General features: G+C 42.7%; 1 protein-coding gene across 2 annotated transcripts in view; it reads right to left on the bottom strand.

Moving 5' to 3' along the window:
* LOC130146575 (heat shock factor protein 5-like) overlaps positions 1-13,226 on the bottom strand; it is a 28,138-nt gene extending 14,912 nt beyond the window's left edge. For both annotated transcript variants that reach the window (XR_008820957.1, XM_056332837.1), the window contains exons 1-3: positions 12,637-13,226; positions 9,238-9,394; positions 3,743-4,261 (exon numbers count right to left, since the gene is read on the bottom strand). Coding sequence is in view for 1 of the 2 variants with exons in the window: in XM_056332837.1 (XP_056188812.1) it covers positions 3,743-4,261; positions 9,238-9,252 (534 nt within the window). In the remaining variant the exon portion in view is untranslated. The remainder of the gene's footprint in view (positions 1-3,742; positions 4,262-9,237; positions 9,395-12,636) is intronic.
* Between the last annotated feature and the right edge of the window lie 1,069 nt (positions 13,227-14,295).

The raw sequence follows: 14,295 nt of genomic DNA, 5'->3' as shown, positions 1-14,295 counted from the left end.
GGCATGGGGTGTAGAAACCAAATTGCAGTGTTTGATAAAGAAAAAGAAAATAACATGCATATTGGGATCACCATTATCAAGAAACTGTTACTAGCCTACGTGGTGAAAGAAGTCTAGACACTCTAACTAGCAGTTCTGCAAAGGACCTGGGGATGCTGCAGTGCCCAGTAAGGCTAATGACACCTTGGGCTACACCGGGACGAATGTGGCCAGCAAACTGAGGAAATTTCATTCCCCCTCACTGGTGAACCTGTATTTCCAATGCTGTGTCCAATTTTAACCCTTACAGCTGCGTGTGTGGAAACTGAAGAGCAGTCATACTGCACAGCACCCCTTTCAGATTTCTTTTTATCACTGTGTTTATAGAATCTCACACACCAACTCTTCAGTAATCTAATGTAATAGGTAATAATACCATTTTCATCCTAACAGCATCAGCCTAGCCCACACAAGTCTGGTTCCCAAGCTATCCCTTTTTTTTATTGTTCGGTCTTTTAAGTGAACATGTTTCTGACCATGGATTCACCGCACCTGTGGACAGACCCTCCACTCAGGTCTGATACTTCTGCAGCTTCAGAGTCCAAAACATTGTTTGGCAGAGAATCAAGCAAAGCTACCAAAGCTGACAGACGTGAAAGTTTTGCCTTTTCACTTCAGTTACTGAAAAACGCCAAAACTGCTGCATCTCACTACTTACACAACTTATGAGACACTGACTGGACTATACCTATACCCAGCTGGAACCATGATGGGAAGCTGAGGTACTAAAATTAGCAACTCGCATGAACGGGGTTTGCTGGATTCACCTTCCCCAAAGAAAGCAAGCGTTTCAGCCTTCACATAGGTATGCTGCCAAGGAGACTGAACGAAATCGGAGGCAAATTCCTCTTGATCAAGCATTACAGAAATGTTCTATTTCCACTTTAAGATGAAAATAAAACATTAGGAGTAGGAGTGGAATAAAATATGCCCATTAAAGGCCAAAGCCTATAAAAGTCTAGGACTAGAAATTCACTGAGGCTGAGGACAACGCTGGATCTGAACTATTGAATGTACTAACTCTTTTCATGTAAAGAACTTCAATTTGCTGTCTTCTAGGAAATAGGGAAAGCAGAATAAAGCAGGTTTCTACTAAACTGTTACTTCTATGAGGAAGACAGTTCAAGGCTCAGTGCTGGTCACAAGAGTAATTAAATGCTAGGAAATACTGTGAACGAAACAGAAAACAAAACAGCAAACATCTTTGTGTCACTGTAAAAATGTTCTCTTCATTTCAGAAGAGGATGTACTAGAACAAGTTGAGAACAAATCCAACGCTAACCAGAGGTGCAGAGCAGCTGCCACGCAGAGGAAGCTACAGCAGGGCTGTACAGTCAGGAAAGGCGACTACTGAGGCGGCTGTGATAAGCGATGCGGAAAGTCACAAGTGACATGCAGTAAGCAGCCAGGGATGACAGCTGAATGTCCCTTCTGAGACGGAAATGGGGAAGCATCACATGAAACTACTAACAGCCACGCACAAAAGGAAGCTCTTCATGCAGGAATAGCTCGTGAGCAAAGTACCAGCTTGGTCAAAAGGTCCCGTATGCTAAAACCGACAGTTTCAAGGGCTGACTTCAGTCCACAGAGCAGACACCCAAGATGAAGTACACAGCATCATCACAAGTCCTCGGGCTGAAAGTAGCTGGAATGTGTAAGCAGGAATGCCCTGCTCTGTTTGCGCGCCTTGTTCTTGCTCTTCCCTACACATCAGGTTACAGCTGTTGTTTTGAGACTTGACACCGGGCAAGACAAACCTTTGATCTGACCCAGCAGAGCTGTTTTGATGCTCTTGTATGAACAGTGGGGGAATTTGCTCCCCCTCTGCTCATATAGAGAGGAACAGAGCGGTCTTCTGTGCACGCCCACTATTTTGTCATAAGCTTGCTCTAAAACACATGGTACCAACAGCCGCTGAAAGCCTGAGTGCTTCCAGACTCAGGGATGAGGAAGAAAACTGTGCTGGAGCCTGATGTGAGGAGTACAGGCACCGAAGCCTCCTCTGGAGAGTTCTGCACCTGCCATGACCCCAGGCTCTGGACAAGCAGGGTGTTAAGTTAACCTTCCCTCTCCCGAGTTTGGGAGGAGGAGACTAGTTAAAGAGTAGTTCTAAAAGAAAGCGGGAATCTGTCAAACAAAATGCTAAACCAGGGGTCCTCAAACTTTTTAAACACGGGGCCAGCGCGTGGATTAAGTGGCAGGAAGCCATCTGCAGCTGTTTAGTTTCCCCTCCCAAGCCCCCACGGGGGGGGGGGGGGGGGAGGGGCGGGGGGGTTGTCTGTAAATACCAGGGGCTGGACTGAGGACCCTGGAGGGCTGTATCCAGCCCGCAGGCCATAGTTTGAGGACCCCTGCGCTAAACAGTCCCTGGATTGCTCTTCAATTGCTCAAAAAATGAGGGCAGTTATTTAACCAGTTACGGTCCAGGACCAACATCAGGATTCTCACAAATATACAAAACCTCCCTCCCAAACAACTACGTGGTTCATGCGCTTAATCCCCCAGTTCTTGACAAGGAGGTTCGGGTCACGGACTCCAAAGGCCTTCAACAAGGGACAACCTATCATTCTAAAAATGCAGTTCAAAAATTCTCGAAACTGACAGCGTTTCAAGGGCAGTCAACGCTTAATATAATGAGTGGGCACCAATTAAGGAGTGCTGCCAACTTTATGCACTAGCGCAGGGATGTGCTCTTCCCTACACGGTACTGAGCAGAACGGTCTAGTCTAGGCTTGAGCTGTGCAGAGGCTTGATCAGGATACACACCCCTTTCTAGAAAGATACCCAAGAGGAAGATGACTAATCTTTATAATGCTGAAAGCAACAACGGGAGGTTTGCACCAGCTGATGATTTCCGATCTAGAAACTTCAGTGAAGGCGTCAAGCTACCGATAGAACAATAAAACAGTAGCTTCAATGCACACACAAAAATGAAATTTTGAGTGCCTACATGCCAGGTAGGTCTCATGCAGCAGGAACAGATGCAGTCAATCTCCTGAGATTACTTTGTTTTCAAAACAAAACAAAATAAAAGCAGAGCATGCATTTGCTGCCTTAACAGAGTAACATCTAGAATGCCCCTCACCCCTCATGAGACTTACAACTTTACATACAGGGAAGACCAGGTACAGGTAGACTGAAGTACAATTACAACTTGTTGTACACCACAAAGTATAAACCAATGAAGATGCTTTATACCATTCAAATGTCAATAAACTATACTTTCCACAGAAAACAGAAACTTAACAACTATTTATCAGAAACAATCTAACCATTTATCTAAATTTAAGCAAAACTCTGCCTCCGGTGGCAATTCTCAAAATACCCTTCTTTGTTGGAGATTAAAGATGGTATGTTACAACCTAAAAAAGCATCCACTTCATCACCACGAATACACCTGCACTACACATGTTTCCCATGCAAATGAGCACCCTAACTTGGCCAACAGGCTGACACGTGTCATGCTCATGAACATGGGATACTTTTTCATTCCGTCTTCTTTTTTATTTTATCTTTTCCTATATATATCCTCTTTTCCAATTTGCTTTACCAAGCAAACCCTTCACTGTCCATTAAAAGCTTAAAGAAGGCTTCAGTTCTTAAGCAGGCAAGAATATTGAAAAGCTATTGGTCCAGACCCTAGCATTACTATCAAATATAGTTAGCTCAAGAAGATGTTGGTTTACCTCCCCTTACCCCTTACCTGCTCTGGACTGAACAATTCTTCCTGAAAAAACATGAGGGAGAACTCAGCTGGGTGGTGATCTGGTTCTTCGCTCCGTTTTTCATCTGCTTCCTGTGTGGTCAGAAGTTCTTGTAGTATTTTAGCAGCAGCAGCAGTTTCTATAGACAGAGTGGGATCGGCAGCACAAAGAATGCCAGAAGGCTGTAATGGAGACAAATTCAGTGCTCGATCTTCTGCCACCAGAAATGACGTGTCTAAAGTTAGAGGAGTGAGACGTTCCAGCTGGCTTTCCTCAGTTGAAGAAGGTGTGTAACTATTAACAGGCGGTGCCTGATTTCCATTAAGCTCCAGGATTGAACTCTGGCTCTCTACAGGTGCCACTCCCACCTTTTCAGCTTTGCATGATGAATGCACCTCAGCGGCAACCTGAAACGTGGCTTCAAGACTGACTTCTGCCTTCTTGTTTTCTTCAGATATATTACATAGCCAGTCAGATGGCATCAATTCAGCTTCGTAAGATGACTGCATCCCAGGATCCTGGGAAAAACAAAATACAGCAAACTTTTGTATCAAAAAATTACCATGACAGGATGTGTACTGATTCTGTTTATCCATTTATCCAAAAGCTTGAAAGATTGTCTGTTATTCTCAGTTAAAATAGCAAGTTTAACCAAAAAATAAAAAAAAAAAAAAAAGGGAAAAAAAAAGGCTACTACTTTCTCTTGGTTTTCATTAACCACCTTGCCCTTGGCACGCTTCCTTTCTTCTGTTCATGGTCTATCCTGGAGAGAAGGTTACTTACCAGGAGCTGGTGTATGCCTGCAGATGCATTGTCTGCACACCCTTTGCACCGCAGGTGTTAAATATACCCAAGCATTCAAATCAGAGACTTCTGGTCTTAGTAGGACCTGTGGGGGTACACTAGAACCACCCTCTTCACGTGCCACATACGTAATAGAAAATGAGAGAGAAAATCCACCTGCCTTCAGTTCCTTCTGAAACTCAAGCATTCCTGTTGTGTATAAACCCAGTATAAACCACAACATTTTTAAGCAAAAGAAAAAGGTCCACATGCTGTAAATGTGCATATGGACAACACAACTTGAGGAACTCACCGCTTCTTAACCAATAATACCATTTTCCTCCTCAAGTGATTGTCCATAGGCACATCTACACAAGGGGTGCCCCCCAGGAACGCCCCAGTCCCAGGATGAGTGGGAGTTCAAATACCGATGACAGCAAATACTGCAAAACTGCCCTGCCTGTCACAGCCTCACATCTGGACTCTCCTGTCATGACAGGGTCCCACAGAGGCACAACCCAAAGTCTGCATCGATCTGCATAAAAACCCGACAGAATTTCAGGTCAGAAACACTTCTTGTAGAACCTACAGAGACTGCCTTTGCCATCACAGATCAGGTCTGAACACTACTAAAATTTTTCACTGTAATGACATCACAGGACGACAGGACACAATCAGCAATCCAGTGATGATTTTTTTAGTAGCATTCCTATATATCGAATAACCTTTAAAACAGAATGAAGACAACGAAAAAGTTTTTCCAAAGCAGCAAGTCCTACCCAAGTGAAATGATAGATGACATTTTAACAGCCAGTGTCTGTACTGCTACTTCTTCTGGAGGTGACTCAGTCAAAGGACACTAGAAGGGTCATTTCTTCTGACAAATACAAGTCATACAATGATGTTGAACAGAAACTCAGGTCTATTTAAAATACAGCCTTCTTTTGGAAGAGATCCAGTATGAAGGAGCAGTCCTTAGTGCCTGACTATCCTTAGACCTTTAAGCTGAGGTCATGGTTAATGAAAAGCTACTTCCAGAGACGAGTAAATTAGAGAACAGGAAGCTGCAGGATCACCTACTAGGAAAGCCGTATCAGATCAAATGCCAGTGAAGGACTTGGTCTCTCCCTGATGGAGATACCACAAAGAGATGAGATCCCATCTTCTGGGTGTGTGAGTCAAGTCCTAGTGTGGATTCGTGTAGATGTGCCAGTTTGTAGATAGCCACAAACTGTGGAGGGTGGGGGGAAACGGAGGGGAAAATAAAACCTGGAATTTGAGAAATTTAGGTTAAGTTAAGCAAAATCTTTTCATTAAAGGCTAAGCCACCTTTATGTTTTTATGAGATAGGTTCAAACATTATTCCTCTCATCTGATTTTTTTTTAGTTCAATTTTTTTAAAGTGTTAACAAGGTGTTTCATTTCTGTTGCATTGCTTGTTTACTGTCGTAAGTAGTCAGGATTTTAAGTAAGATCTGGGTTACCAAACCGTCCAGGAATAAGATCATCCCTGCCAAAAACCAACCAACCAACCCACCCATACTGAAGCTTTTTCTGTCTCTTCTTAGGGGACCTCAGCTTGAAGCTGTTACAGCACATATTGTCCTCTTGGATGCACTACAGGATCTCATGTGTATTTCCAACAGGCAAAAAGGGCCACGCAAAGGTACAATTTAAATCCTTTTAGTTCACCTGGAGAAGATATGACAGATGAGGGGGGGGGGAGGCAGCAAAGAAACAAGGAAAACTGATAAAAGATTGAGAAGTCAGGGCTTGAAAGACTAATAGCTTGCTGGTCATTTGAGCTCAAGAGGAAAAATGGTCTAACTTAGCAGAAGTGGTGAAAGAGAAGATGGGCATTTCACTCATAAGATTAGCATAGTGTGTGCAGGAATTAAAGTACAACCACACCTTTTCAGGGACCGCTAGGACTACACAAATCTGGCTTGAGTGCTTGGGCAATCGGAATTAGTTCAGGCTTGATTTCTTTTTGAAATAACATGGCTGATTATCATTCCTTATTACAAATAAAAGCAAACTACTTAGGACTGCTTTTAAGGTCAGAAAGTTTTTCTTCTTTTTTCTTGCACGTTTATTTCTTCCATTTCCTGTTACCTCTTGCTTCAGTTCCACAAGGAAATACCGACAGCTTAATAACCATGGTAATAGCAATAATCAAACAGCAGGGCTGCTATTAAGAAAAAAAAAAGGAGGTGGGAGCAGGAAAAAAAATTAGCTGAAATCCAATATGTAGCCTCAGTTCACATCTATGATAAAGCAGCGGGGAAGTATTGAGCTAATGGTTGTGAGCTGCCAGCACTGCTGTTGCAGAAGATAGCAGGAGGTCTCTCAAAAGACTCATTCCTACCCAAGGATACTGATTCATCACACTAATCCAAACCCCACTTAAGAGAACCCAAATGAAAAATGGGTAAGAAGTTGTACCTGAGCTCCTTGTTTTGAACCAACCGTGATGAGAGTGTAATACAAACCTCTGAAACCCCGATTTCAGAAACCTGGTGAGATACACCATCATCAGCCACCATGTCTGGGTATAACCACCTATGTCCCCTTGCCATTCCACACAGTAATTCTCTGTAGCTTTTTCTGGAGAGCAAACTGCAGCCAACCAACCAGTTAGTTACCGGCCTGGTCTGCCTGTGTTCCAGTCAGGGTCACCTAACACTTTCAGCAGCTCAGGTGCGTACTGTACAAGCCCAGCAGCTGGCCCCCAAGACCCAGAAACTCCACCTGTCTTAAATCTCTCCTAAACTTAAAAGTGATGCTCTCTGCAAGACCCAGTAAGAACAGCACAAGGTTTAGGCTTCCTTGTCCGAGAGTGCCAGCTTTTCCTTCTGAGACCACAAAGCACCGTCTGGATCCAACAGAAACGGGGCTGGTAACCAGCTTGCTGACTGCTAGTGTGCCGATACGGTTCGCTGTCTTCGGGACTGGTCCAGCAGTTTCGTATAGGCTTTGCCACTCCTACCTAGCAGCACACAGCGGGACCAAACAGCCTAAAACGCCCCGCAAACCACGCTTCAACAGCATCGCACTGAATTCCTGCAACTGGTAGAAGGTATTGAGTGGAACGATAGGAAATACACCATGCAATAGTTCTATTTTTTGTGAAGAACAATAAAAATGCTTAGTCAGCCAGGGCTGATGAATTTTACCGCTTTTGAGGATTTGTGCAAGTGGTTACTGATGGATGATCAATACACCAGCCGGGCAGGATGCTCAATACTGCAGCTTGCCACATCCCCCAGCAGAAGTTTGGGGAAGTATATGCCCCAGAACACACAAAAGGCAAACTGATTATTCCCCACAGCTCAGCAAGAACCGCAGGCAAACTGCTGTCTTCTGTACCACCTGCACAGCCTGTCACCACGTTCCAGGAGAAATGACCTAGGCTATGCTAAGACTCAGAAATCTCTAGAAGTCCCGTTGATCCACGCGGTACGATAGTTGTGTTACCCTGCTCAGAGACAGCCGGTTACTGACCTGGTGGAACTGATACAGGGCACTGCTCGCCTTTGGCCTTCTCACGCAGAGGATCGCCTTCCCGCAGTCTGCCCAGATGCTCGGCAGCTTTTTGCTGGGGGTTTCCAGGAAACAAAGCAACCACTAGCAAGTGGCCTAAAGCTCTTCTGACTCCACACACTGCCCATGGACTTGCTTCTCCAAACAACTTATTTTTACTAGACCCTTCGGACACTGTATATTATCCTTCGATCTAGCCACAACACCACCTTTGACAACTCCTTTGGAATGATTTACTACCCCATGGATCTCAGCCTTCTGAGATAAGCTATTTAATTGTGACTGCCCATCGCTCAGACGGATCCTCACGTCCTGGATGAAAAAAGCAGCTCACGATCAAAGTGAGAGGACAAAGATGCACTGTGCGAAAAATAAATACTACAGTATCGACGGCATGACTGGCTGTTGGCTATTTATAGCCTTACACTAACGTGTTATCCAGGCCATAACCTGCCCATCTTGGATAAGCTTATATTTAAAAAAGTCACAAATAAAAGACAAAGGTTGATATTTGCAAGACAGGAAACTGGATGATCAAGCTTGGGTAGGTCAACCCTTTTTCAACACACATAAGCATAACTTGCTTCGTTTGTCCTCTGTGAGGGGGGAAAAAAAGTATATGCGTTATGCTGTAATAGAAAAGGAAGCTCTTGCATTCTTACTTCAGATCTTCTGATATCTGATAAGCCAGGCCCTCCAAATAAGGCGCAGTTTCCACTAGAATTACATAAAGCATTTACAGTTAGTACTGGAGTTACCTTTAATAAGAGATCTCTGAGGTGGGGCCCATTCCACAAAGTCACCTTAGTTTTTCTCGTTCATCAAATGAAACTCAGGACTGCAGGAAGCTGTCCGGAACAAAGAAGTGGAGCTGCTTCTCAGTATTTTCATAATATTAAAGAATCTCTTTTTGTCCAGGCAAGAGCATTCTTCCAATACAAATGCAGGTTCATTAACTAAAAGTGATTCTGGTGAAGTCAAGCAAAAAACCACTCCACTCATGAGGACACCCACTATGCTGCTACCCTGAAACCTAACCTGAATTACAAAACTACCCGTTTAACATTCAGTGGTTCTTTGAAATAGGTATTTGTAAACCACATCACTTTCACTTTATCAAGCAGATCAATTTTCAAATTTATATCCTTAATTTCACAAGTGTATAAACCTGCAGTTCATTCATACAGTCTCCTTCGCTTTCACCTCCTTTCAGTAGGCTACGCTCACCTGGAGAAAGCTGTCGTGGGTGCACGCTGAAGCAGCAGGACCAGCATAGCCAGCCAGAGGATCTGTGTGGGCTGCTGCTGAACAACTCTGCGGTGTGGCTGCAAGAATTCAAACACAGCTATCAGACTGCCGGGACTTGTGCCTGGTGTGCAGAGTTCTATTGCTTACTTTGATTAAACATTTCAATAATCACACAGTAAACGACATTCCAGAAATTTATTGTTACCTCCCAAGTCATTTTAAGACCAATTTCTTAATCTTAAAAATATTTATTTTAAGGTATGTACAGATATATTAAAAATATATATTGTATTGATAAACAGACACACACATGCAGAAACTTCGTAGTCACAGTCTTTTGTGTCTTAATATCACCTCTTTGATTTGGCTGCTTGAGTTTCTTGTCACAATACACCACAGAAAGCGTATTCACATAGCTGAGCCTAGGTGTTCATATACACATACGCACTTGTGACCATATGAATTTTAAGACATACAAAGAAAATGAATTATCTTAACCAAGAGTGTATCATTCCGAAGAACATCATGACTACTCCTAAACTACCACTCACCAGAAAGGTTTTCATATGTAAATGAACCCTACAGGCACAGATGTGTTCGAAAGGCACGACTGGACTTGCAATGACAGGTGGCACCAATAATTAATATTTCTCACATGGTCTCCATGACTGATTTTTCATTATTAGACACTCTCAAATAATAAAGCTTCAACGCATTTCTTTGACGCGATTCTACTACTGTCAAAGGTTTTGCAGATAGTTGAAAGTAAACAGAACTAAATCCTTAAAATAATTATAGTCTAATGCTAGTGGGGAAAAAAAGACTTAGATGAGCATATTTTATTTTACTGACTTTTCAATAAGAATCATAATGAAAAACCAGGGAAATCTTTTTGTCACGGAAGTTAACAAACAAGTTTGAACGCACATAAAAAGAAATCTTTTGACAAAGTTCTACTTTGATTTCATTGAATGGGACTTCAAAAGTGAAATGAAAAGAGCCAAGAATAAGATTGAACATACATTCCTTAGTCCAGGGGTCCTCAAACTTTTTAAACAGAGGGCCGGCGCATGGATTAAGTGGCAGGCAGTCATCTGCGGCTGCTTGGTTCCCCTCCCAAGCCCTGGCGGGGGGGTCTGTAAATACCGGGGGCCGGATTGAGGACCCTGGGGGCGCATATCTGGCCCACAGGCCGTAGTTTGAGGATGCCTGCTTTAGTCCTCTCACTTATTAAATACATCTTTTAAGGTTAACTATCACTTTCCAAACAAACTAATCTTGCTGCTGTGCTCTCATGATGAAGGAAACCAGACTTTTTCATGTGGACATATGAAGAAACACGCTTTCAGCATTCTGTATGTTATAATACACAGAAGAAAGGATAGCGGAGAGATTAAGAGATACACAGGCACAGAAGTAAAACTGCTGAGACAGTCCTAGAGTGACAGTGAAAATTAAAAGATTTATCATACTCCAGTGAAATGTCACATTCTCAGAAATGCTAATTAATTCACCAGAGTTTTTAAACGCCTCAGATTCCATAAGCTTCTGTATTTTAGTTCTGATTACACCTTGCAAATTTTGGCATGCTTTCACCGTGTTCTCACACCCACCTCCCACCCCAGAAGATTCTACCTGAGCAACATAGCCAAGTTATCCTTTAAACTTCTACAAATCCAGTGAGAGCAACGAGCATCATCCAGGGAGAGATCTCCATATTCATGTCTAAATCTACGCTGGTCTCCCTCAGCTCCCCTACAGGCAGTACTTCAAAACAGGCACTTCCAGGACACCAGTAATCTTACCCCAAGACAAACTCTAAACCGAGCTACGTGAAATCACACCCGAGACGCCCCTTTCCTTCCCTTGACTACGGGAGAGGGCTGGGGCCTTAGCTGAGACAGAGACAACTACAATTCATCATGATGAGTTTCAGCCTATGCTCTGTAACCAATAGAAACGCAAAGCGGGGACCACCTCCCACCTCCCACCTTAATTAAGCAAGTATTCTGGATGAGGCTTGGAGCTACCTGGTCTAATAGAAGGTGTCCCTGCCCACGGCAGGGGGGTGGGACCTTGCTGATCTTTAAGGTCCCTTCCAACCCAAACCATTCTATGACTCTCAGGACACCTGCTCCTGGGAGAAGACTTGATAGTTAGCAGCTGGTAAGGCAGGCTCCACACTCTGGCCACCACAGTAATCTCTGCATAAGGAGCACAAGGCAAGGGGCACGTGGCAGAAGTTGCCTGTCTCTTAAAACATTTAAGTGTGTCTACAAGAAATGCCCAGCTCCTCAGAACCCTTCCTTGACAAAAATGATGTTATGGAAACTAGTGATTATTGTCTGAAATGTTCTCAGCAGAGGTCTCAGAAGACATGCACAAAAGATGTAATGATTTCACTGTGTAGGATTTCTAAACAGGGATAGATAGCTGTCTTTGTGAAGGTGCGGCTGCCAAAGGAGGAGCAGGCAGAAGGAAGGAATAATAACTGAGTTTTAGTTTGTTCAAGAGTCACTATGTTCTGAATTTCAGAAGTTTTAGGGAAATTAAAAAAAAACACCACAAACCCACAACAAATACATGACCACTCCCCAGAAAATACCCTATCATGTGATTTTTCCAATTCAAGGTAAGGGCAAGGAAAAGAACAGTATTTTGCTGCAACTCCTCTTCTGAAGAATAAAAACACTTAAGTGAGACTGGTTTATTTTGTAATCGAGTGATTAAGTGAGACTGACAATTGTGGCAGAAATAATTTAGAAAAAAGAAAGGAGCCAAGACTTTTGTACTTTCTAGTCTTCAGTGCATAGAAAATACAACATAAAGAAGCTAAGCAAGAAAAAAAGTTAAGATACAAAAATAGTATGAGCAGAATGAAATATTCTACACAATACTTTTGACTGATCTTTGAGTTTAAAACCTTAACCTGGGGAAACATGAGACCAAGGCCTAGGATACTACTTTTTAACAAGGTCTCAGTGCTTTAATATCATTGTCCAAGTTTTGCTTAATTTTAAAAAATAATATGAAAGTTAGCCTAACACTGACTAATTTTGGACAAATAGTTTTCTCCTCACCCTTTAACCTCAACAGAAAGGCTATCCAGAAGATCACCAGGGGACACGCAAAATCTGGAGGAAAGACACAAATACCAAACAGAAACTCCTTTTGCTTTAAAGGTCCAACTTCCTTTTGGACTTGACACTTTCTAATTCTCACTTGAGATATACACATGGCAGAGTATTGTAGAAAAATATTTAAAAGTCTCACTTTAAAATCTATTTTTGAAAAGCAAACGCAGAAATTTTTTTCATACCTGTTGGATAGCAGGCTTGTGAGCACGGCACTGAAGATGCAGAGCTGCTGCAATTTGCAATGGATGCAGCAACGCTTTGAGTCCCTTGCTGAAGTGGCGGAAGAGAAGCCACAGGCTGGAGGGTGTACGTGGCTCCTGTTGGAAGTGTCTGGAGTACAGGAAAGGCAGCCCCTTTATCTGGAAAAGCTGGGGAAGCCCCTTGCCCTGGCAGCAACCCAAGTGGTTCCTGCCATGTTGTGGAAGGGACTGGAGTCGGATCTAATCTTTGTGCTGGTGAAGTGCTGGGGGCTCGGCACGAGGTTGCCGTGTAGGAGTAAGGAGAGAAAACACCTTGACCGTAAAGTTGATGAAACTGTCCTCCAGTCAGCAGTCCTGCAGTGGGTACAAAATAAAGCGAAACAAGTGTTAAGGAAAGGAGTTTTCACAGGCAAAGAAAGGCAATATGAGGAGCCAAGGCTCTACAACATGATTTGGAAAGACTGCCTTTGCTCCAGCGTACTTAATCCAGAAAGGAGACTGTACTCTTAGACCCGAGCATGCAGTAACTGCTGTGTGGCACACGAGCGAAGCGCCAACACAGAGGTGTCTGCGTAGCATTCAATCTCCTTAAACTGGTAGTAATGAGTTACCCATATTTAGAAATGTGCTATAAATCAAAATGTGTAGTAACTCACTAAACCAAACAAAAGCAATTTTGAAAGTACTGTGTGTTAAATCAGACAATACATTTTAAAAAAGGGACATCATAAAGCAAGATTTGACCAAACTCCTCTACTGAGAGCTCACAAACAGCTAAGGGAAGGGCAATGTCAAAATCCTCCAAAGGACTTTGCAAGTACTTTATGACAAGTCATTTATTTGGTCAAGAAAAAACATTCAAAGCCAATTTTTTCCCAATCAGCTCAACTAGTTCAGTGCAGACTAAAATATCCCAGACTTTGCCATTTTGTTATTTCCTAGATAGTCCTTTTATTCTTCTCTATTATTTTATAGTTTCCTCTCTCAGACAGTTACTGTTTCATGAAATGGTATTTGTTTTTATACCATGACAGCTCAACTTCTGTCTTGGTGACTTTGTTGAAACACTGACAGTAACACCCCGAACGCCTGAGCTCATTGATTTCTGTAAGAACTACAGCACTTGTGACTCCCCTGCAGGATTGCATTTAGCCATGAGAATTACGAGTTTCAGGATGGTTCACATCAATAGGGTTGATCTAGAAGCCAGGCTTTCTCAGACCTGTAGTTTCCAATTCTCACTCAAAAGGACTTTTTTTAAAAATAGCCTCACATTTACCTCTTGCACTCCTCTGATGAAAGCTAATTCAGGAAATCAATAACATACAGTCATTATTCTGCAAGTTCACATTTAACCATTAAGAATCACTAAATAAATACCAGCTGACCCTAAAGATTTGCTAAGACTTAACGTATAGGACCGTTTATTTCCTGTTCAGTACTTTCACCATTTATAAACAGAGAAGGTACAGGGGTATGAAAATTCTTTTGTTTATATTTTACCTTTGGATAGGGACATGAAGATTATCTAGTTCTAACACGTAAACAAGACACCACAGGATGCCAAGTTACCAACCTCCAGTTGCTGTCCAGGAATTGCTCCTGAATGTTTAACACAGCGTTACATGCTGCAAGACACTG

This window comes from Falco biarmicus, chromosome 3, assembly GCF_023638135.1.
Source record: "Falco biarmicus isolate bFalBia1 chromosome 3, bFalBia1.pri, whole genome shotgun sequence".
Classification (NCBI taxonomy): Eukaryota; Metazoa; Chordata; class Aves; order Falconiformes; family Falconidae; genus Falco; species Falco biarmicus.
Note: the sequence above shows the minus strand (reverse complement) of the source record. Positions and strands in the feature narration are given on the sequence as shown.